The sequence below is a fragment of the Hemitrygon akajei genome, chromosome 5 (assembly GCF_048418815.1).
Source record: "Hemitrygon akajei chromosome 5, sHemAka1.3, whole genome shotgun sequence".
In the NCBI taxonomy this organism is placed as follows: Eukaryota; Metazoa; Chordata; class Chondrichthyes; order Myliobatiformes; family Dasyatidae; genus Hemitrygon; species Hemitrygon akajei.
The window spans coordinates 113,070,030-113,094,748 of NC_133128.1; the positions used below are offsets into that span (position 1 = coordinate 113,070,030).

General features: G+C 43.3%; 1 protein-coding gene across 1 annotated transcript in view; it reads right to left on the minus strand.

Moving 5' to 3' along the window:
- mnx2b (motor neuron and pancreas homeobox 2b) overlaps nt 1–24,719 on the minus strand; it is a 67,618-nt gene that overhangs the window by 4,067 nt on the left and 38,832 nt on the right. The window contains exon 2 of the mRNA XM_073044611.1: nt 6,518–6,678. Coding sequence (XP_072900712.1) covers nt 6,518–6,678 — 161 coding nt within the window. The remainder of the gene's footprint in view (nt 1–6,517; nt 6,679–24,719) is intronic.

Consider the following 24,719-nt stretch of genomic DNA (forward strand, 5'->3'; position numbering starts at 1 on the left):
CTTACTGAAATCCATATACAGTACACTACATCTACTGCTCTACCTTTATCAATGTGCTTTGTTACATCCTCAAAGAATTCAATCAGGTTCATAAGGCATGGCCTTCCCTTGGCAAAACCATGCTGACCATCCCTAATCAGGTTATGTCTCTCCAAATGCTCATAAATCCTGCCTCTCAGGAACTTCTCCAACAACTTGCCCACCACTGGAAGGGAGGTTGCCCATTGCAAAGTTCAAAGTAAATTTATTATCAACTTACACACGTTACCAGATACAAGATTGAGATACGTTTTTACAGACATTTACAGTAAATAAAAGAAATAGAATTTGTGCGAGGCTTTGGAGGAGGTACAGAAAATGCTCACCAGGATGCTGCCTGGGTTAGAGAGTATGGGCTTTAAGGAGAGGCTGGACAAACTTGGATTATTTCTGCTGGAGCATCAGAGACTGAGAACCCCCTGACAGAAGTTTTTAAAATGATGAGAGGCATAGCTAGAATAGAGAGTCAGTCATTCTCCCAAGATGCAAGTGTTAAATACAAGGGGGCTTAACTTTAAGGTGAGAGGGTGAAAAATTCAAAAGGAGCTTTGCAAGGCTGGAAAATGTTTAGTATTTCATCAGGGATGCCTGCCATTCTGACCATTCCTTTCTCTCTCTCTTTTGCCTTCTGGGAGAAGATACAAGAGCTTGATACCTCAATGACCAGACTCGTGAACATCTTCTTCCACACTGCTGTCAGACTCCTAAACCAGTCACCTCTCTCACATCCCCTTCCCAGTGGTGTTGCAACATTCTCATGCCTCTTGTAGTTCTACCTCTACTGCCCAAAGGAAGGTGGGGAGAGTTGGTGGAGGAGAACACATTCTATGTTCTGTTAAACAGCCAATAAAAGACCCTCCCCCCACCCCAGACATTTTCTCTTCAGATTCAGATTCCGTTTATTGTCATTTAAAAAACACAAATGCAATGCAGTTAAAAAATGAGACAACATTCCTCCAGAATGATATCAACAAAGCACATGACAAAACAGACTACACCAGAAAATCCACATAACGTTTGGCAATCCCCAATTCAGAGTCTGGAGAGGCTGCTGCGTATTAATATTGCGCTACCATCTTAGTGGAAAGGAGCTCCAAACCCACCAGACAAAACAAGACCAAAAACTAAAGCTACAAGACCTACACAAAACCACATAGTTACAACATACAGTTCTCTCCCACCAACTCCATCGACCTTCCATTGGGCAGAAGTAGAATTACAAGGGTCTGCAAACATACAGAACTGAACAGGCCCTTCGATTCACAATGTTGTGCTAACCTTTTAACCTACTCCAAGATCAAGCTAACACTTTCTACCCACATAGCCAGAATCATAATCAGGTTTAATATCACCAGGATATGTCATGAAATGTGTTGTTATGCAGCAGTAGTACATTGCAATACATGATAATAAAAAAACTGTAAATTACTATATATAAGTACCGTATTTCAAAAAGAGAGGAATATATACTGAGGTAGTGTTCGGGGGTTCATTGTCGATTCAGAAATCTGATGGCCGAGGGGAAGAAACTGTTCTTGAAGCATTGAGAGCATGTAAGATGAAGGTTTTTTACACAGAGAATGATGGGGTGCATGGACTGCACTGCTGGGTGGGGTGGTAAAGGCAGATGCATTAGGGAGATTTAAAAAAATAGATTCTGCAGAGGCTCAAAATCTTGAGCAGCCAACAGAAAATGCTGGAGAAGCTCAACAGGTCAGGCAGCATCTACAGAGAGGAGAAACGGTCAACATTTCTGTTATGTTTGTTCTTAATAAAGACAAACCGTATGGACAAAAATGCTAACATGCATTCATTTACTGTAAAATGGCTCTAGCTCCAGACATCCGTGCGATCAGCTCGCTCTCACATCACTTCCGGTTCCGGGTAAACAGCCCGCATTGCACATTGGGAATTGAGTTTTTACAATTATGTACCCATATAATAACTCGGTTTCGAAGCGAAACCTTCGTCAGAAAGTTAGAAAGATTAGCTTTAATTGTCGCATGTACAGCACATCAAAACATCGAAGCAAAGTGTGAAATGCAGCATTTGTGTCAACCAACAGTACGTGGTGGGAGCAAACTGCCCACAACTTACTAACCCTAACCCTTACGTCTGTGCAAAGTGGTAGGGAATCGGGGCACCTGGAGGAGAGTCATGGATTACAAAACCCTTACAGACAGTGGTGGGAATTGAACTCCGAACGCTGCCCACGCCCCTGGACAGGAAAGGAAGGGGGCAGGAGTAGGAATACAGGCTGGCGGGTGATAGGTGAGACTCGATGAGGAGGAAGGTGCAGTAAGAAGCCTTTGAGGTGATAGGTGGAAGTGACCCTCAGATAGGCACATGGATGTAAGATAATGGAGGGTTATGGGCTGTGTAGGAAGGAAGGGTAGGACTGTTTGTGGAGTAGGTTTATATAGATCGGCACAACATTGCTGCACTGTTCCACGTTTTCTGTTTCTAATCATTTTTACTTAGTGAGTGGATTAACGTTGAGAATGCACCAGCGGGGGAATAGTGGAGGCAGATTCAATTATCGCGCCCTGAGGAGGTACCTGGATATGTCATAGGATTTGGGGAGAGGGTGGGAAATGGGATAAGCTGGAATGTTGTTACATGTTGCTAGTATGGACTTGAAGGTCAAATAACCTTAAGATGGAAGGCCACAAGTAAGCTAGCCAATAATATTAAAGAGGATACCAAAAGTTTCTTCAGATACATAAAGTGTAAAAGAGAGGCAAGAGTGGATATCGGTCCGCTGGAAGACAACGTCGGAGAGATAGTAATGGAGGACAATGAAATGGCAGATGAACTGAATAAGTATTTTGTATCAGTCTTCACTGTGGAAGACACTAGCAGTATGGTAAAGTTCCAGATGTCAGGGGGCATGGTCTGTGAAGTTACCATAACTAGAGAGAAGGTTCTTGGGAAACTGAAAGGTCTAAAGTTAGATAAGTCACCTGGACCAGATGGTGTACACCCCAGAGTTCTGAAAGAGGTGGCTGAAGAGGTTGTGGAGGCACTAGATTCTGGAATGGTCCTGGAAGACTGGAAAATTGCAAATGTCACTCTTCTCTTCAAGAAGGGAGAGAAACAGAAGAAATGAAACTATAGACCAGTTAGTCTGGCCTCAGCAGTTGGGAAGATGTTGGAGTTGATTATTAAGGATGAGGTTTTACGGTACTTGGAAGCACGTAATAAAGTAGGCTGTAGTCAGCATGGTTTTCTTGGGAAAATCTTGCCTGACAAATCTGTTGGAATTCTTTGAAGAAACAACAAGCAGAATAACAAAGGAAAATCAGTTGACTTTGTGTACTTGGATTTTCAGAAGGCCTCTGACAAGATGACATGAGGCTGCTTAACAAGCTACGAGCCCATGGTATTACAGGAAAGATTCTAGCATGTTTAAAGCAGTGACTGATTGACAGGAGGCAAAGAGTGAGAATACAGGGAGGCATTTCTGGCTGGCTACTGGTGACTAGTGGTGTTCCACAGGTTGCTGTGTTGAGACCAGTCCTTTTTATGTTATATGTCAATTGTTTGGATGATGGAATTGATGGCTTTGTTGCAAAGTTTTCAGACAATATGAAGATAGGTGGAAGGGCAAGTAGTTTTGAGGAAGTAGAGAGGCCACAAAGAATGGGTAAAGAAGTGGCAGGTGGAATGCAGTTCAGGAAGTGTCTGGTCATGCACTTTGGTAGAAGAAATGAAAGGGTTGACTGTTTTCTAAATGAGATGAGATACAAGCAACTGTGGTGAGGAAGGCAAATGCAATGTTAGCATTCATTTCAAGAGGACGAGAATATAAAAGCAAGGATGTAATGGTGAGACTTATTAAAGCACTGGAGAGGCTTCACTTGGCAGTTTTTGGCCCTTTATCTTAGAAAGAATGTGCAGAAACTGGAGAGAGTTCAAAGGAGGTTCACCAAAATGATTCCAGGATTAAATGGTTTGTCATATGAAGATTATTTGATGGGTCTGGACCTGCAATAACTAGAATTCAGAAGAATGAGGGGCAACCTCATTGAAAACTATCGAATGGTGAAAGGCCTTGATAGAGTGGACGTGGAGAGGATGTTTCCTATAGTGGGGGAGTCTAGGACCAGAGGACACAGATAGAGTGGATGTGGAGAGGATGTTTCCTGTGGTGGTAGAGTCTAACACCATAGGACACAGCTCCAGAAGAAAGAAGTGTCCTTTTAGAATGGAGTTGAGGAGGAATTTCTTTAGCTAGAGAGTGGTGAATCTGTGGAATTATTTGCCACAGGCTCCTGTGGGGGCCAAGTCTTTATGTATATTTAAGGCAAACACTGATATATTCCTGATTGGTTGGGGCATGAAAAGATACAGGGAGAAGGCAGGAAATTGGGGCTAAGAGGAAATTTGGATCAGCTATGATGAAATGGCGCAGCAGACTGTTTGAGCCAAATGGCCTAACTCTGCTCCTATATCTTATGGCCCTATTGCCACTGCCTGTGTTTTAACCATTCAGCTATTGCAGAGAAGTGTGAAATATTTTACTTCTGGGGGTCAAATAAGACCATAAGGTACAGGAGCCGAATTAGGCCACTCGGTCCATCGAGTCTGCTCCGCATTCCATCGTGGCTGATTTGTTATCCCTCTCAACCCCATTCTCCTGCCTTCTCCCCATAATTTTTGACACTGTTACTAATCAAGAACCTGGCAATCTTCTACCTAAATATACACAATGACTTGGCTGCACAACCATCTGTGATAATGGATTACACAGATTCACTACCCTCTGACAAAAGAAACCCCTCCTCATCTCCATTCTGAGGGGTTGTTCTTGTATTCTGAGGGTGATGTACAGTAAAAGGCAGGACCCTTAGGACTACTAATGCACAAATGTTGGGGCGCAAGTCCACAGCTTCCTGGAAGTGGCAAAGCAAGGACATAGGATGGTCAGGAAGGCGTATATTGTGTTTGCCCTCATCAGTCAGGGACCTGAGTGTTGCAGCTGTATAAAGCATTGGCTAGGCCACATTTGGAGTATTGTGTGCAGTTCTGGTCGTCCCCATTATAGAAACAAAGAGGAGTCATTGGACATGGTGCAGAAGAGGTTCAGGAGCATGTTTCTTCAATCAGATTCAGATCCATATCGAAACAGCCAGTGAAATGTGTCATTTGCATTCACAAACAGCACAGCTTAAAGAGAACTATGAGGCATTAGAGGAAGGATGTGGAAACTTTAGAAAGGATGCCAAGGAGATTTACCAGGATGCTGTCTGGGTAGGAGAGTGTGTCTTATGAGAACAGGTTGAGCGAGCTCAGGCTTTTCGTTTTGGAGTCAAAGAGGATGAGAGGTGATTTGATCAAGTTTGCATTGCTCTCACTAATGCACCCATGAATGACTATAGGGAGCTTGCTAAAGTGACCGACAGTCTACACTAAGCCAGGGGCGTCATTCCACCTCCTTTCCCTGTCTCAATAAACCCAGTCAACAGGACCTCCAACACACACACAACCACGACTGCAGAACAGACAACGTCGGGTCAGTGCTTTTATCGTGCTTGCTTTGGTACGAATGCCACTGCCCTGCAGCTTCGACCGTGCCAGCACCTCGGGACATCAGAGGAACGTGAACACAGTGGGTTTCTGTTGACCTATATTCCACCTCATTTGTTTTGTCTGCCATGATCCACTCCTACATCCCCTTAGGCCCCCTCATGCATTTTGGAATGAAGAGAAATGACTTATCATTAGAGAGGAGAGATAAACCTGAGTGTATTTTAGTAGATCACCTTGCACCAGCCCACCGAGATCTGGAGGATTCTGCTACTATGACATGACCATGAACGTGTCAACATACCCCTGGGACGAGCCAGAGGCCTCTGCTGTTACTCCATCCATACAACATGGGACCTGAGCCGGGTGGCTCACCCAAGCTCCAGACGGGCTCACAATGCCGGATTTGGTGAATTCTGGGGGTGGCGGGGGAGGTCTGCATAGGGTAATGTAATGGTGGAAACATGCATAATTCACATTGAGTTGAGGGTCACTTGAAGAGGCTGACCGAACATGATGATGTGATTATATAAAGTACTTTTACCACGCTTTATGTTCTGTGTTTGGTCAACAATAAAGTGAATTGTTACTGTTTCCCTGTAAAACGCCTCTGCCACTTTGCTTATGAAAACCTACTATATGTTAACCCTTTCATTCTCAGGATCATTCTTGCAAACACAAAAGGTCTGCAGCTGCTGGAAGTCCAAAGTAACTCACACAAAATGCTGGAAGAACTCAGCAGTTCAGGCAGCATCAATGGAGAGGAATAAAGGGTTGATGTTTCAGGCCAAGACCCTTCATATCTGGACCCTCCCTCTGCCAGCATTTAGACATGGGGCCCAAAGCTGCTCACAATCACAGAATGTAGAATAAAGTATTACAGTGCAAGCAGGCAATAAGGTGCCGTGTTGCCCTCCCCATTCTGAAGGTTTCACAGCCTCCTCCTTACCTGGGTCTCTGTCAGCATGAGGGACGTAGCGACCTCGAAGCGCTTTGGCCTGGAGAGGTACTTGTTGAGCTTGAACTGGTTCTCTAACTCTAGGAGCTGCTGGCTGGTAAAGGCCGTCCGTGGCCGCCGACATTTCCCCATCAGACCTGACTGAGGCTGACCTGGAATGGTACATGCAGAGCAGGTTATTGACCACGCCAGCTGACCGGAAGGAAAAGTCATCAAAAAAGTAGCATTATACGGCCCAGTCAGTCACAGGAAAAGCCCTCCCTCTCACTGTGCACATCTACATGGAGCAGCATCCAACATTAGAAAGTCTTTGACAAGAACAGGCCATTCAGCCCAACAAAGCTTGCCAAATTCCTATCCACATAAGGTGTTGAAATAACTATCGCCTTTAGATTTGAAAGTCTCTAAGGTACTACTCTCAACTACAAAACTAGGTAGTTTGTTCCATGTGCCCACAACTCGCTGTGTAAAAGAAATGCCTCCTCATGTTAGTCTCCCCTTAACCAGTCTCCACCTTTGGTCCCCGTGTCCTTGATGATGGATTAACCTTGAAATAGCAGTCTTACTTATACCTTTAATGATTCTGAACACTTCTATCATGTCTCCTCTTGTTCTACATCTACTTAGGCTAAAAGGATTTAATTATTTCAATCCTTCTTCACAGCTCATACCCTGATGAACTGGAATGAGTCTCAACACCCTTCTCTGAACTCTCTCTGGTGCCTTCGCATCCCTTACATAACATGGAGACCAAAATTGTACAGAGTACTCAAGATGTGGCCTCACAAGCACATTATACAGCTTAAGGAGAACATCTCCAGGCTTGAACTCCATTGAGTGCATTATCTAGCCCAACATTCTATTAGCTTCCTGATCGCTTCTGTACCTTGCCTGGATGTTGATGGCGATGAGTCTACCAGGACACCCAAATCCTTCTCATACAGTGCACTTTCTAACTCAAGACCTCCACACTGTATATTTTATATGAACTTACATTAAATTTCATCTGCCATTTATCTGCCCACATCTGGATTTTGTTTAAATCTATCTGTATTGATTCTGCTTCCTGAATATTATCAGCCCATCCCATTGATTTTGTGTCATCTGCAAACTTTACTAGCTTATTTATTATGTGCTTATCATTAACGTGAATTAAAAAACAGCAGTGACCCCAAACCTGATCCCTGTGGAACCCCACTTTTAGAACATCTTCTAACTGTTTTTCTTGCTCTATTACTGATGCTTTTTGACCCAGTTTTGTTTTGAAGCTTATTATCAGTTTATGTCCTAATATGTTATTCTCCACTAAGATGTTTAAACAGTTGAGCCTGGTCTGTTCTAAGTTCCCTTCCACCCCACTCCCACCAATTCCCTAGTTTAAACAGTCCTTAATTAACTGAAGCATATGCCTGCCCAGTATATTAGTTCCCCTCCAGTTCAAACATAACCCATCCCAGCAGTACAGGTTCCATCTGTCTCAAAAGGTGCCTGAATGCCCCTCTAACCTACACCATTATCAAGGACCCCTACCATCCAGGCCATTTTCTCTTCTCACTGCTGCCATCAGGAAGGAGGTACAGAAGGTCCCACACCAGCTGGTTCAGGAATAGTTATTACCTTTTAACCATCAGGCTCCTGAATCAGAGCGGATAACTTCACTCACCACAACTCTGAACTGATTCTGCAACCAATGGACTTGATTTCAAGGACTCTACAAGTCATATTAGAAACATAGAAAACCTACAGCACGATACAGGCCCTTCGGCCCATAATGCTGTGTTGAACATGTACTTACTTTAGAAATTACCTTGGGTTACCCATAGCCCTCTATTTTCTAATACACACACTCAATCCTGGTGCGACACAGCAGGTCAGGCAGTATCTATCGAGGGAAATGAATAGTCGATGTCTTGGGTGAAAGACTCCCCTCTATTATCACCCCAACTTTGTTTTCCTTCATTCTGGTGTCCCTCTCGCACATTCTCCTCCCCTGGCCTCATGATCTGCCCATCTTCTCCCATTTTCTTCCCTTATTCTATTGTCCACTGTCTTCTATCAGGTCTCTTCTTTAGCCCGTTACCCCTTGCACCTATACCTCTCAGCTTCTCACATCATTTCCTTCCACCCTCCTTCCCTCACCTACCTTCTCACCCCATCCCTCCCCTGGACTCACCTTGCGCTGCCAGCTTGTGCTCAGCCCCCTCCCTCCCCACCATTTTATTCTAGATTCTGACAGTTGCCTGTCCTATGAAGTCGAAGCAGTTAAAGTAAACGTGTCACCAAAGTACTTCATGTTTCTACAGATTACCTTGAGATTCAGTTTCTTGCAGGCATTTACAAGAAAATAAATACTTATTCTCAATATTATCTATTTTTTTATTTTTTTATTTTATTTGTGTTTTTTGTAATTGCTCAGCTGGTCTTCTAATGCATATTGGTTGTCTGTTCATCTTTCTTTGTGTGTAGTTTCTCATTGATTCTACTATAACCATATAACAATTACAGCATGGAAACAGGCCATCTCGGCCCTTCTAGTCTATGCCGACGCTTTCTTTCACCTAGTCCCACTCACCCACACTCAGCCCATAACCCTCCATTCCTTTCCTGTCCATATACCTATCCAATTTTACTTTAAATGACAATACCGAACCTGTCTCTACCACTTCTACTGGAAGCTCGTTCCACACAGCTACCATTCTCTGAATAAAAAAGCTCCCCCTCGTGCTACCCTTAAACTTTTGCCCCCTAACTTTCAAATCATGTCCTCTTGTTTGAATCTCCCCTACTCTCAATGGAAAAAGCCTATCCACGTCAACTCAATCTATCCCCCTCATTATTTTAAATACCTCTATCAAGTCCCCCCTCAACCTTCTACGCTCCAAAGAATAAAGACCTAACTTGTTCAACCTCTCTCTGTACTTAGGTGCTGAAACCCAGGTAACATTCTAGTAAATCTTCTCTGTACTCTCTCCATTTTGTTGACATCTTTCCTATAATTCGGTGACCAGAACTGTACAAAATTATTGTATGTATTTATTATTCAAATTTTTTGTACTGTATTATTATTTTTTAATTATTTAAAATTATTTGTACTATTTATTATTCAAATAAGTGTATGTGTATGTCACCAATATCAGGACAGGATATGGTGACATACACGTACTTGAATAATAAATTTACTTTGCACTTTGGAAGGCCTGCAAATCTATAGCACCTTACAGCACCACACCTTATTGCATGCTACCTGGATTGGAGGATAGGTCAGACTACACAGGAGCGTGAGCCTGGTGTCTCTGCTTGGGATTCTGCAGTGGGGCTCAAACCCACAAACTTCTAGTAAGTGGAAAAACAGACTACTGGCCCCAGCTTATCAGTTTAAATAAAGTTTTGGATCAAATCTGTAATACATTACTCATCTGAGCACCAGGTGGCGCCAAATGCTTATCCTAGTCAATCAGAAACAGAATCATTGATATATATCATTGATATATGTCATGAAATTTGTTGTTTTGCAGCAGTAGAACAGTGCAGTGCATAAAATATACAATAAATTACAATAATGTAATACAATAATATAAAAGTAGTGCAAAAAAGAGAGCAAAACTTAGTCCCTTGAAGCAACTTACAGAATAAGAAAACCAGCTGCAGGCCATTTATAGCAATTAGTCCAACACCATTAGAGCACCAGGGCCCTGGGTTCAATTCCCACTGCTGCTTGTAAGAAGTTTGTATGTTCTCCCTGTGACTGTGTGAATTTCCTCTGGGTGCTCCAGTTTCCTCTCATGTTTCAAAGACGTTTGGGTTATCCGGTAATGCACTCCACCCCCCCCCCCCCCCCCCACCATTTCCCACTCCCCTTTTCCCTCTCTCATCTTGTCTTCTTACCTGCCCATCACCTCCCTCTGGTGCTCCTCTCTCCTTTTCTTTCTTCCATGGCCTTCTGTCCTCTCCTATCAGTTTCCCCCTTCTCCAGCCCAGTATCTCTTTCACCAATCAACCTGCCAGCTCTTTACTTCGCATCTACCCCCACCTCTCAGTTTCACCTATCACCTTGTCTTTCTTCCTGCCCCCACCTTCTAACTGACTCCTCATCTTTATCTCTCCAGTCCTGATGAAGGGTCTTGGCTTGGAATGTTGACTGTGCTCATTTCCATAGATGCTGCCTGGCCAGCTGAGTTCCTCCAGCATTTTGTGTGTGTTGTTTGGATTTCCAGAATCTGCAGGTTTTCTCCAGTTTGTGATTGGGTTGGTAGGTTAATTGGCCAGATGGGTGTAATTGGGTGACATGGGCTGGTTCGGCCAGTTACTGTGCTGCATTTCTAAATAAAAATAAAATGTTACTAACCAACCCTGTCCTATTGTGTTATTGAGTAATAAAATAGGGAGATGTTGGCCACACAAGAGATTCAGCAGATGCCAGAAATCTTGAGCAACACACACACACAAACTGTTAAAGGCACTTCACAGGTTAGGCAGCATTTATAGAGGGAACTTGACAGACAGCAGCTCAGATCAAGGTCCTTCATCTGGGCTGAAAGATAGAAGGGAGATGGACAGAATGTCCATTTCCCTGCCACAGATAGTGTCTGACCCACTGAGTTCCTCTAGCATTTTCTTTGTTGGTAAATGGTCCAGGATCTACAGTCTCTCCTGTCTTGAGTTAAGTTAAAATATCTACCTGCATTCTGGGTCCAGATCTTTAAAATATGTTTAGCTGATTGGAATCAGTTTTATATATAATGTCACAGTGCACACAATGTTACAAACTTGTTTTTTTCTTTTTTTTTGCTCTTTTTCAAAGGATTTAAAGATTCAAAGTGCATTTATTATCAAAGTATGCAGTATACAACCCTGAGATTCATCTTCCCACAGACAGCCACGAGACAAGAAGAGCCATGGAACCCATCCAGGTCCTGCACCCAAACCATAGCCCTCCGTACCCTCTGCTTCATGTACTTACCTATTCAAACTTCTCTTACGTTACAATCAAACCTGCATCCACCACCTCCGTTCTCCTCTCAAATTCCCCTTAAACTTTTACCATTAACCTATCACCTCCAGTTCTAGTCTTGCCCAATCTCAGTGGCAATAGCCTGCTTCTATTTACTCTATCTATATTCCTCATAATCTCATAACCCTCTTATAAAGTCCCCTTCATTCTCCTACGCTCCAGGAAATAAAATCTTAACCTGTAACTCAGGTCCTCAAGACCCAGCAACATCCTTGTAAACTTTCTCTGTACTCTTTCAAACATTCCTGTATTGTGACATGGACACAATAAACAGAGTGAGCAGGGTGTACAGGATATTGTATCACTTGTTTTAAGATATATCGTTTGAAGTTAATGGACACATTTTAATGACTGGTTATTACTTTTAAGGATATTTATTAGATGGCACTTTGCAAATTCAGTGAAACTGATTTGTAGCCTTCAGAGAGGGATTACCTTGTTGGAGATTTAGGATTAAACTCAGTAAATAGAGTGGTTTGTGAAGGTAAGATTAAAAGCAAAAACACATTTAAAAATGTGCAAAAGTGGTTTAGGACTAGAATAATTTGAGTTTCCACTCTGTGGCATACAGGGATAGGTTAGCAATCTCTGTCAAGTGATTAGAAATCCTGAAGCCTAGTTAAAGAAGAGTAGAGGAGTTTCCATGTCCCAACCATTACACAGAGAGTTGTGGAGACAGCTCTGCATATGACAGAAACCATGGACTCTGTTTACACCTCTCACTAACTACCTCAGTAAAGCAGCCAACATAATCAAAGACCCTCCCATTGGGCAGAAGATACAGAAACCTGAAAGCGCGTGCTACCTGGCTCAAGATCACTGTCTGCCGCACGGTAATAAGACAATTGAATGGTCCCCTAGTACAATAAGATAGACTCTTGACCTCACAATCTACCTTGCTACGATCTTCCATTTTGTTGTCTACTGCACTGCACTTTCTCTTATTTTGCAATCTGTTACTCTTTCCCTTTGTTCTACCTCAAGGCACTGTGTAATGATCTGTATGAAGTCTGCAAGACAAGCTCTTCACTGTATCTCAGTACATGCAACAATAATAAACCAATTTACCCAGGCATACCGATTGGATTGGTTTATTATTGTCTCCTGCACCAAAATACAGTGAAAAGGTTTTGTGAAAGCCATTCAGAGAGATCAGGGCACACATATTTATATCTAAGGAGGTAAAAAGAATTCAGAGCATCGTGTTACAATTACAGAGAAAGTGAGGTGCAGGTAGGCAAATAATGTGAAAGGGCCACAGTGAGGCAGAATGAGAGATCAAGAGTTTATTGTTAATGCAAGAGAGGTCCGTTCCAGACTCTGATTAAAGTGGGAGAGAAGCTGTCTTTGAGCCGAGTGCTGTCTGCTCTTCAGCGATGTATCTTCTACCCAATGGGAGGGGAGAGAAGAGAAATGATTAAGGTGGGAGGGGGGCCCTTGATTATGTTGGCTGTTCTACCGAGGCAGAGGGAAGTGTAGAGTTCGTGGAGGGGAGGCTGGACTGCCTGTGTTCACAACTGTCTGTAGTTTCTTGTGGGCTTGAAAGAGCAGTTGCCCTGTCACCACTACTTAAATCAAATTAACATATCATATACTGCATTACTGTTTCTGGGCAAAATAGCCACTTTTCTGTGTTTCCCAAACTAATAATAATAAAACCTAGAACATTACAGCACAGTACAGGCCCTTCAGCCCATGATGTTTTGCCAACCTGTTAACCTCCTCAGAGATCAATCTAACTCTCCCCTCCCTCATAGCCCTCAATTATTCTGTCATTTATGTGCCTATCTTTAATATCCCAGATGTATCTGCCTCTACTACCATCCCTGGCAGGGCGTTCCACACACCCACCACTCGCTGTGTCCTCCCTATACTTCCCTCCAATCACATTAAAATGGTGCCCCTATAATTATGCTTTCACTTTAATACTGCAGCTTTTGTTGTGAATTGCCACAACAGGATATCATGAGAAGTTTTCCTGTTCTGTGATTGCCTTCCATTGACCCCAATGGCCCTTAGAACAATGCCACCCACAACATGGCTATTTGACACATTAGGCCCATACCAGCTTGTTCCAAATCACTCTCCCTCCCCTAACGTCCTGAAAATTATTTCTCTCCAAGTACTCATTTACTTAGAGATAGAGGGCAGAACAAGCCCTTTGGGCCCTTTGAGCTGCACTGCCAGCAACACCCAATTAAATCTTAGTCTAATCACAGGATAATTTACATTGTCCAATTAACCTACTAACCAGTACATCTTTGGTCTGTGGGAGGAGACCAGAGCATCGGGGAGAAACCTGTGCAGTCACACGGAGGATGTACAAAATCCTTACAGAGGACACCGGGATTAAACTCCAAACTCCAAAACCTGAGGTGTAATGGCATCGCGAAAACCACTACACTACCCTCCAATTGAAAAGTGTTTCTCTCCAATATAGAAAGGATGTGGGAGATTTAGAGAGGGTGCAGAGGCGATTTACTAGGACACTGCCTGGATCAGAGAGTGTGTGTGTTTTTTTTTAATTGAATTTTCAAATAGGTTACAGAAGGAAAAAAAATTGTAATAACAAAATTATCAACCCTTCCCCCCTCCCCGCTAACAGAGCGTGTTTTATGAGGACAGGTTGAGCAAGCTAGGAGGGAAGGAGGATTAGACAAGACTTGATAGAGATCTACAAGATGATAAGAGGCATAGTTAGAGTAGACAGGCAGAGACTTTTTTCCCAGAGCAGAAATAGCTGATGAGAGAGGGCATAATTTGAAGGTGATTGGTGGAAAATACAGGGGGAATGTCAGAGGAAAGTTTTTTTATACATGAGTGGAACACTCTGCCAGAGATGGTGGTAGAGGCAGATACAATAAGGACATTAGATAGACACATGAATGATAGAAAAATAGAGGGCTATGTTGAAGGGAAGGGTTGGATGGATCGTAGAGTAGGTTAACAGGTCAGTACAACACTATGGAGCAGAGGACCCGTATTGTGTTGTAACGTTCTATGTTCTAGTTATGTTATTTCCCTTGGGAACTATGTTCATCAAATTGTTTTAGGCAGTGCATAAAGATTAGCCTTATTTGTCACATGCACATCGAAACATCAAAACGTACAGTGAAATGCCACAGCCTGAGGCTGTTGCTGGAGACAGTCTGCAGGTGTCGCTACGCTTCTAGTGCCGACACAGCACGTCCACAACACAGTAACCATAGCTGGTACGTCTTTGGAATGTAGGAGACAACTGTAGCTCCTGGAGGAATCCATGCAGTCAGGGGAGGTACGTGAAAACTCCATCCAGACCCCAGCAGGAACTGAACTCAATCACAGTTGCTGGTGCTGTAAAGCATTACACTAAGGGTTATGTTACTATACTAAACTAATTGACTTCAAAGTTAATTTGTCACAAGGCACTGTTGTGAAAATTCAAGTTTCACTTTTATTTTCCTCCCAGTCCTAAGGAAATTTTCATGACATGCTCAAAGAAAGTCGAGGCGCTGTTTAACACAGCAATTATACAGCCACTGCATGATTTTATTAACCCACTTAAAAGAGAAAATTGCCATTATGTTTGTGTGCTAAAATGGACAGTAAAACTCTAATAGGTCAATTATAATGTAATTGAGTCTGCCAATTGGATCTGGAGTATTTTTATATTGCATTGGCAACCTCAGTAGCTGTAAAGGGCATATTCGGACTGAGGGCTGATTAACAGATGCCAAAATAAGTAGCAAAGTCACACGTGAACCTCTAGTTAAAGAGCTGGACTGGTGGCATCGTGAAGCTGAGGCTTAATAGGGTATTGGTCAGAGTTCAACTTGAATATGGTGAGCAGTTTTGGGCCCTTTATCTAAAAAAGGATGTGCTGGCATTGGAGAGTGTCCAGAAGAGGTGCATGAGAATGATCTTGGGAATAAAAGGGTTAACATACGAGGAGCACTTGATGGCTCTGGGCCTGTACTCACTGGAGTTTAGAAAAATGAGGGGGGATCTCACTCTAACGTATTGAATATTGAAAGGTCTAGACAGAGCGGAGGTGAAGAGGATGTTTCCTATAGTGGGGGAGTCTGGGTCCAGAGACCACAGCCTCAGAGAATAGTAATTTTCTTTAAAAAAGAGAGCAGAAGGGTGGTGAGTCTGTGGAATTCATTGCCATGGACAGCTGTGGAGGCCAAGTCATTGGGTATATTTAAAGTGGAGGTTGATAGGTTCTTGATTAGTGAAGGCATCAAAAGTTACAGGGAGAAGAAAGGAAAATGGGGTTGAGAGGGATATTAAAATAGCTGTGCTGAAATGGCAGAGCAAAATTGATGGGCTGAATGGCCCACCTCTGCTCCTATGGCTTTATGGTCATTGTGGAGACCTGTGATTGGCTGAAATTATCAAAACTTTTAAAGTGTTAATTTGTAATTGACACCAAGGTGAGCGACCATATCAACTATTTATCTAGAATATTCATTGCAGAATAAATTATTGTAGGAGGAAACTATGGCCTCTTCATATTAAAGGCTACAGAGCAACTTAATTATTTAAAAAAATATACATTAAGTGACCGCTTTATGTACACCTGCCCGTTAATGCAAATATCTAATCAGCCAATCATGTGGCAGCAACTCAATGCATAAAAGCTTGCAGACATGGTCAAGAGGTTCATTTGTTCAGAATGGGGAAGAAATGTGATCTAAGTGACTTTGACTGTGGAATGATTGCTGGTGCCAGATGGGGCAGTTTGAGTACCTCAGAAACTGCTGATCTCCTGGGATTTTCACACACAACAATCTCTAGAATTTACAGAGAATGGTGTGAAAAACAAGAAAAAATCCGATGAGTAGCAGTTCTGTGGGTGAACATGTCTTGTCAATGAGAGAAGTCAGCGAAGAATAGCCGGACTAGTTTAAGCTGACAGCAAGGTGACAGAAACTCAAATGGCCACATTACAACAGTGGTGTGCAGAAGAGCATCTCTGAACACACAACACTTCGAACCTTGAGGTGGATGGGCTACAACAGCAGAAGACCACAAAAATACACCCAGTGGCCATTTTCTTGGGTACAGCAGGTGGGTAATAAGTGCATATATGAAAGTTTAGCAATAGCCTATGATTTTTCGATCAATGATGCGTTAGCATAATCCATTCAGAAAGAGTTTTTTGTTTTTCACACCATTCTTTGTAAACTCTAGAGACTGTTGTGTGTGAAAATCCCAGGAGATCAGCATTTTCTCAGGTACTCAAACCACCAGTCTGCTATTCCTTAGAGCACAGGAGACTGAGAGGTAATTTTATAGAGGTGTATAAAATCATGAGGGGCATAGATAGGAAAAAATACATTCGGTCTTTTTCCCAGGGTTGGATAATCAAGATTTAAAGGGCGTAGAAGGAATGAGTTAACAAGAATTTGAGAGGCAGCATGTTTTACACAAAGGGTGGTATCGATTAGAATGGTTATAGAGCCATCGAGTCATAGAGCACTAGCACAGAAACAGGCCCTTTGGTCCATCTAGTCCATGCTGAACTGTTATTCTGCCCATTCCCATCAGCCTGCACCTGCACCAAAGCCCTCTGATCCATGTACTTATCCAGCAGGGAGACAGGCTTTTCTGACCCAGCAAGTCCAGTGCTGATGCCACTACACCATTGGCTGGCCCAGACCATATCTATACCCCTCATAAATTTGTATTTTTGTGCTTTGTTGAGGCAGATATGTGGAATGGAAAGGTTTATTTATGGGCCAAATACTGAAAATAGGACTAGCTTGGATGGGGCACCTGGGTCAGCACAGACCAATTGGGCTGAAGGGGCTCTTTATGTGCCCTATGACTCTACATGAGCATAAACAAATCTAAGACGCTAACATTTAGATTGTCAAAGATTACACAATCATTGAATAGGTAGGCACTTGCTATTACATAGAAATGAAAGTCCATCTCTTTGAAATATAGATTCTGTTTAAAATACAGATTAGAGACACTATTGCGTAATTGGATTGCCATTATTATGTAGAAATTTGATTAGACCTACAATACAAAGATTAGATTGTTTCTTCTACCGGAGACAAATAATATAATATTCAGATCAAATACTGATTATAATACAAAGATTAGATAATCACTGAGTTTATGTCATCTTTACATAAATATTATTTTATTTTATCTATTTTTTATTTAGAGATACAGCACAGAACAGGTCCTTCTGGTCCAATGAGCCATACTGGCCAGCAACCCATCCATTTAACCCTATCCTAATCACAGGAGAATTTACAATGACCAACTAACCTGATAACTGGTAAGTCTGTGGATTGTGGGAGGAAACTGGAGCACCTGGAGGAAACCCATGTGATTCACGTGACAACATACAAATGCTTACAGACAGTGCTGGATTTGAAATCTGAACTCTGGCACGCCCTGAGCTGTAATAGTATTGCATTAACTGCTGTACTACCGTGGTGCCCAGTATGCACAGGATAACATTGGATCAATGGTACTAGACTGTAAAACCATAAGACAGAAGAGCAGAATTAGGCTATTTAGCCCAAGTCTGCTCCCCCATTTTGTTATGGCTGATTTATTACCCCTCTCAACTCATTCTCCTGTCTTCCCCCGTAATCTTTGACGTCCTTACTTATCAAGAATCTGCTTTAAATATAGGCAATGACGACCTCCGCATATTAATTAATTCCACAAACTTGCCACCCTCTGGCTAAAGAAATTCCTCTTCACATCAGTTCTAAAATGATGTCATTTTGTTCTGAGCCTGTGGCCTCTGGCCCTAGACTTCCCTCACTATGGGAAACATCCTCTCCATACCAGAGTCTATCTAGGCTTTTCAATATTTGATGGGTTTCTGTCAGATTATCGCTCATTCTTCTAATCTCCAGTGAATGCAGACTAGGTTGCAGTGAAGATGTCTCTTAGACTTTGGGTTTTGCCAAAGGGAATAAGGAAGCCATGAACCATTGGATCAGTAGGTATGTGAGGAGGCACGAGGTACATAAGGCAAATCATGGAAGCTAGCCTCCCCTCTGTCTATACTTCTCACTGACTCAGCAGAACAGCCAGCACAATCAAAGACCCCACCTACCTTGAACATTGTCCCTTCTCCCCTCTTCCATCAGGCAAAAGATGCAAAAGCCTGAAGGCATGTACCACCAGGCTCGAGGACAGCTTCTACACCTCCGTATGACTATTGAATAGTCCGCTAGCTTAGCTAGTTTTTGTCACGTGTACATCAAAACAGTAAAATGTATCATTTGCATCAACTACCAGCATCATCCAAGGTTGTAATGCGGGGCAGCCCGCAAGTGTCGCCATGCTTCCGGCACCAACGTAGCATGCCCACAACTTACTGACCCTAACCCTAACCGGTAGGTCATTGGAATGAGAGCGGAAACCCATGCCATGGGGAGAACATGTAGACTACAGTGGGAACTCCTGATCACTGGCACTCTAAAGCATTGTGCTAAGTTTGATGGTTGGCCTCACAATCTACCTCGTTATGATCTTGTACCTTATTGTTTACCTGCACTGCACTTCCTCTGTAACTGTTACACTTTCTTCTGTTATTGAGTCAGAATCAACCTCAATGCACTGTGTAATGGTCTGATCTGTACGAAGTGTGCAAGGCAAGTTTTTCACTGTATCTTGGTACGTGTGACAATAATAAACCAAACAACATCCTTGCCACTATCAAACATCTATTTACACTAATCCCATTTTTTTTAAATCCTCAAATTCCCATGTCCTCAAATCCTACCACTTTTGTCCATACTAGGGGCAATTTATAGTGGTCAATTAAACCTGCATGTCTTTGGGATGTGGAAGGAAACCAGAAACCCATCTGGACACAGGGAGAAAGTGCAAACTCCACACAGACAGTGCCAGAGGTCCAGATTGCAGCTGGGTCTCTGGCGCTGAGAGGCTACCTGCCACACCATTACGCTCACTGCCCGTATACTTGCAGAAATAGAGAGGACAATGACGTGAGGTGGTTATGGACCAAAGTGTATTGGTGCCCCTTAGGTTGTCCCTGCCCCTGTCTGCTGTAGCAATATTCACTTGCTGAGGAGGCGGAAGAGAGCTGGACTGTGCACGTCTACAGTACACTCATGTCCGTCCGCAGATGCGCAGTAAGGAGCATCCTAACATGCTGCACCACTGCAATGTGCAGAAACTGTCCCACAGCGGACAGGAAGGCACTATAACGTGTAGTCAAAACTGCCCACCACATCACAGTCTGCCAGTCACCAAGGATGTACAGTATATACAGAAAGGTGCCAGAAAAGGGCCAGTAACATCATAAAGGATCCCAACCACTCTGCTCATGGACTGTTTATCCCACTCCCGTCAGGGAGGAGGCAACGTAACAAAAATAGTTCTTTTCTTGAAGCAGTAAGGCTGATCAACACTCTGCCCACTAACACACCCCACCAAATCCACACCAGAACTACTTTATGATTTCCTGTCAGTCACCTTATGTACAGACACACCTGTACATACACATTATGGACATGAAAATTATCTATGTATATACAGTAAGCTGTCTTACGTATTTATATTTATTGTGTTTTTTGTGCTGCTTCGGATTCCGAGTAACAACTATTTCATTCTCCTTTACACTTGTGTACTGGAAATGACATTAAACAATCTTGAATCTTGTGGAAAGTGTTGACAATGCGAAACTAATTGGCCGCGGCATTAGGCTTCCCTCAGTAGACATTCCGCCTCTCCGCACTGCCACCTCTTTCATCCAGCCCCTTGTAAAATTTCCTTTATCTTTCATTAAGGCCGAGATCAAAAGTAATTTGTAGCACCAGACACGATGACGGAGCCGAGTGATTTGTGGTGGCAGCTGATAAATTATGGCCCAGAGCTGTTCAGCAAGCGCAGTCACTGGGCCTTTCTTTTAATGTGGCATTTCGGGATCCAAGCCAAAAACCATGGCCTGCAGTAGCTATGGAAATGGGCTGCAGCATGTTAAAGCACTCACAGCAACATTACCCCATTGATCTGACTGCCTCATCTTGCTGAGTGGACCATCACCTAACACATTGCAACCTATTTCATATCCCTACAAAGTGTCGTCAGAACAGGAGAAGGCCTTCTGGTTTCTGTCACCCAAACAGCTGATAGAGTCCTGAAATTACTCTGGTCATTTAGACCATAAAACCAGAAGATGTAGGAACAGAATTAGGCCATTCAGTCCATCGAGTCATTTCCTTCATCCATCATGGCTCCATGATTAATCTAACCATTGCCTGCTCTGCAGCCCTTAACATTCCACTTTTTCTTCATCCATGTGTCTACTTAAGAGTCCCTTAAGTCCTTAATGCATCTGCCTCTACCACAACCCCAGGCAGTATGTTCCAGGCACCCACAACTCTCTGGCTGAAAAAACGTACTTCTGACATCCCCCCTATATGTTCCTCCACTCAACTTAAAACAATGTCCTCTGGTACTAGTCATTGCTGCCCTGGGAAAAGTCTCTGGCTGTCCACTCTATAAGACCAAAAAATACAGGAGCAACATTAGGTCATTTGGGCCATCAAGTCTGCCCACCGTTTCACTGTTGTTGATTTATTATCCCTCCCAGCTCCAATCTTCTTGCCTTCTCCCCATAACCTTTGACACCCTTACTAATCAAGAAGCTATCATCCTCCACTTTAAATACACCCAACGACTCGGCCTCCATAGCTGTCTGTAGCAATGAATTCCACAGATTCACCACCCTCTGCCTAAAGAAATTTCTCCCCATCTCTGTTCTAAGGAGACATCCTTCTATTCCAAGGCTATGCCGTCTAGTCCTAGACTCCCACACCCACTCCATATCCACGATATCTAATCATTTCAACATTCAACAGATTTCAAGATGATCCCCCCCCCATCCATTCTTCTAAACTCCTGTAGGTACAGGCTCAGAGCTGTTAAACATTTCTCATACATTAACCCTTTCATTCCTGGGATCATTCTCATGAACCTCATCTTTAGCCTCTTCCATGCCAGTGTATTCTTTCATAGATAAGAGGCCCAAAACTGCTCACAATACTCCGAATATGTTCCAACTAATTTCTGAATTCACTCCCTGTGTAGAAAATTGTCTCCACCTTTATTCCTTCTACCAAAGTGCATGACCATACATTTCCCTACACTGTATTCCGTCTGCCACTTCTTTATCCTTTCTCCTAATCTGTCTGAGTCCTTCTGCAGACTTCCTGCTTCCTCAACACTACCTGCACCTCCGCCTATCGTTGATTCATTTGCAAACTTGGCACAAAGCTATCAATTCCATCAAAAAGATCATTGACATACAATGTGAAAAGATGCGGTCACAACACCAACCCCTACGGAATACTGCTAGTCACCAGCAGCCAACCCCTTTCTTCCCACACCTTGCTTCCTACCTGTCAGCCAATCTTCTATTTATACTAATATCATTCCTGTAATACCATTGGTTCATATCTTGCTCAGCAGCCTCATGTTTGACACCTTGTCAAAGGCTTTCTGTAAACCCAGGTATACAACATCTGCTGCGTCTCCTTTGTCTATCTTGCCTGACATTTCCTCTAACAGGACGGAAAAAGGATGAAGAAGGCAGAATGAGAAGGTGGGGGTGGGGGGGGAGGAGTACAAGCTGGCAGGTGATAGGTGAGACCAGGTGAGGGGGAAGGTAGGTGGGTGGGGGAGGTGTGATAGAGCTGGGGGTTGGATGGTGGAAAAGCTGAAGAGGAGGAATCTGACCATGGAGATCAGGAAACTGGAGGGGCACCAGAGGGAGCTATAGGCAGGCGAGGAGATGGAAAGGAGTAAGAGGGGAACCAGAATGGAGAGTGCAAAAAGGCAGACAAGGGAGGGAAAGAAAATACAGGAAGATAGAGAAATCGATGTTCATGCCAGCAGGTTGGAGGCTATCCAGACAGGATGTCCGGTGTTGCTCCTCCATCCTGAGAGTGGCCTTATCATGGCAGTACAGGAGGCCATGGACTGACGTGTCTGTTGCAAGCGACAGGTTAAGAAGAGGTCTAGTCAGTATGTCTCCATTCTGCATTCTGTTTTCTTCCGACTACATCCGTATGGCATGGTTTTTTAGATAGCGTGTAAAGGTTTATCACTCTATCTCGATACATGTGACATTAAACCAATAGCGACATATCACAAGTATCCGTGGTGATTCCATCCCATTTCGGATGCTGTGTCTGGGCGTCCAGTTACGCCGCAACATGCCGCTTTTTACACTTGACCTCAGGAATGGAAGGGTTAACGTGGTTGGAGTGCTTAATGGCTCTGGGCCTGTACTCGCTTCTGTTCAGAAGAATGACAGGGCTCTTCATTGAAAAGCCGAGACAGAACGATGGTAGAGAGCATGTTTCAATAGGTGAAGAGTCTGGGACCACAGGGACAATAATCACAAGGAAGCCGCTTCAGAACTGCGATGAGGAGGAATTGCTTCACCCACACATACATGCGCACATACACAGATAACATTTTATTATTTAAGACGAAATCCCGACCAGTTGCTATGAGATTGGCATTTTCGCAGACTGCTGGGCACTGTAATATTGAAGCACCTTGATTCAAGAGGTCAACGGAATGAAATACTGTGCGTGTTGTAATGAAAATTTAGGTTAACTATTATTTTCTAGATCCACTGTCGTGTGATTATCTTTCCCGCCATCTGCCCAAAGCCAGCCAGGACCCGGTTGTCTTCAAGATTGTTTAATGTCTTTCCCAGTACACATGCGTAAAGGAGAATTAAATAATTGTTACTCAGCACAAAAAAAACCACAATAAATATAAATAGATAAGATAGCTTATGTACTGTATATGTCCGTAAAATGATGCTAGGCACAGGAATGTCTTCATGAGGTGGCTGCAGGACATGATAAAATAGCGGGGGGGTGGGGCTGCGTGTGCAGGAATGGGTTATGGGTGGGGGTGTTGATCAGCCTTACTGCTTGGAAATAGTAACTGTTTTTGAGTCTGGTGGTGCTAGCGTGGATGCTACTTAAAATAACTCGTGTGTATGTGCGTGTGTGCGTGTATGAGAGAAAGAGAGAGAGTTATGTGTGTGAGTGAGTGTATGTGTGTGTCTGTGTTGTCTGCATGTGTGCGTGGTGTGTGAGTTTGTGTAAAATGCACGTATGATTGTGCCCATGTTTATGCATATATAGAGTCATAGACACTACAGCACAGAAACAGGCCCTTTGGCTCATCTAGTCCATGCTGAACCTGGTCCCATCAACCTGCATCTGGACTATAGCTCTCCAACACCACCACCACCCCCCCCCCCCCCACCCCGTGCATCTATATATATCTGTCTCTGCACGTGTGTGTGAGGGACAGCGAAATCGGGAAAAATACAGTCAAAGTACTTATTTATTACTACATACTGCCTCGAGATTCACTTTCCATCAGACATTCGCGGGAAAATAAATACAACAGAAATGCCTATAAGAAAATGAATCGGTTACAACAAAGGATGAGAACGGAAATGGGGGAGAGAAAACAGGAGACGGGAGAATCGAGGAAACTGAAAGTTGTCTGTAGTAGCGACAGAGTGAAAGAAGACGAGAGTACTTGTGTTTACTGTTTATGATTGCAGATGTGTATAATATATCTGACTGTGTTTTTGCGTGCGTATGTCTGTATGTGTTTCTACGTCTGCATATGTGTCTGTGTGAGCGCACTTGTATCTGTGTATATGTCTGTGTTTCTACGTCTGCATGACTGTGTGAGCGCACTTGTATTTGTGTGTATGTCTGTGTTTCTACGTCTGCATATCTGTGTCTGTGTGAGTGCACTTGTATTTGTGTGTGTGTATGTATGTCTGTGTTTCTACGTCTGCATATCTGTGTCTGTGTGAGCGCACTTGTATTTGTGTGTGTATGTCGGTGTTTCTACATCTGCATGTCTGTGTCTGTGTGAGCGCACTTGTATTTGTGTGTATGTCTGTGTTTCTACGTCTGCATATCTGTGTCTGTGTGAGTGCACTTGTATTTGTGTGTGTGTATGTATGTCTGTGTTTCTACGTCTGCATATCTGTGTCTGTGTGAGCGCACTTGTATTTGTGTGTGTATGTCGGTGTTTCTACATCTGCATGTCTGTGTCTGTGTGAGCGCTCTTGTATTTGTGTGTATGTCTGTGTTTCTACGTCTGCATGTCTGTGTCTGTGTGAGCGCACTTGTATTTGTGTGTGTA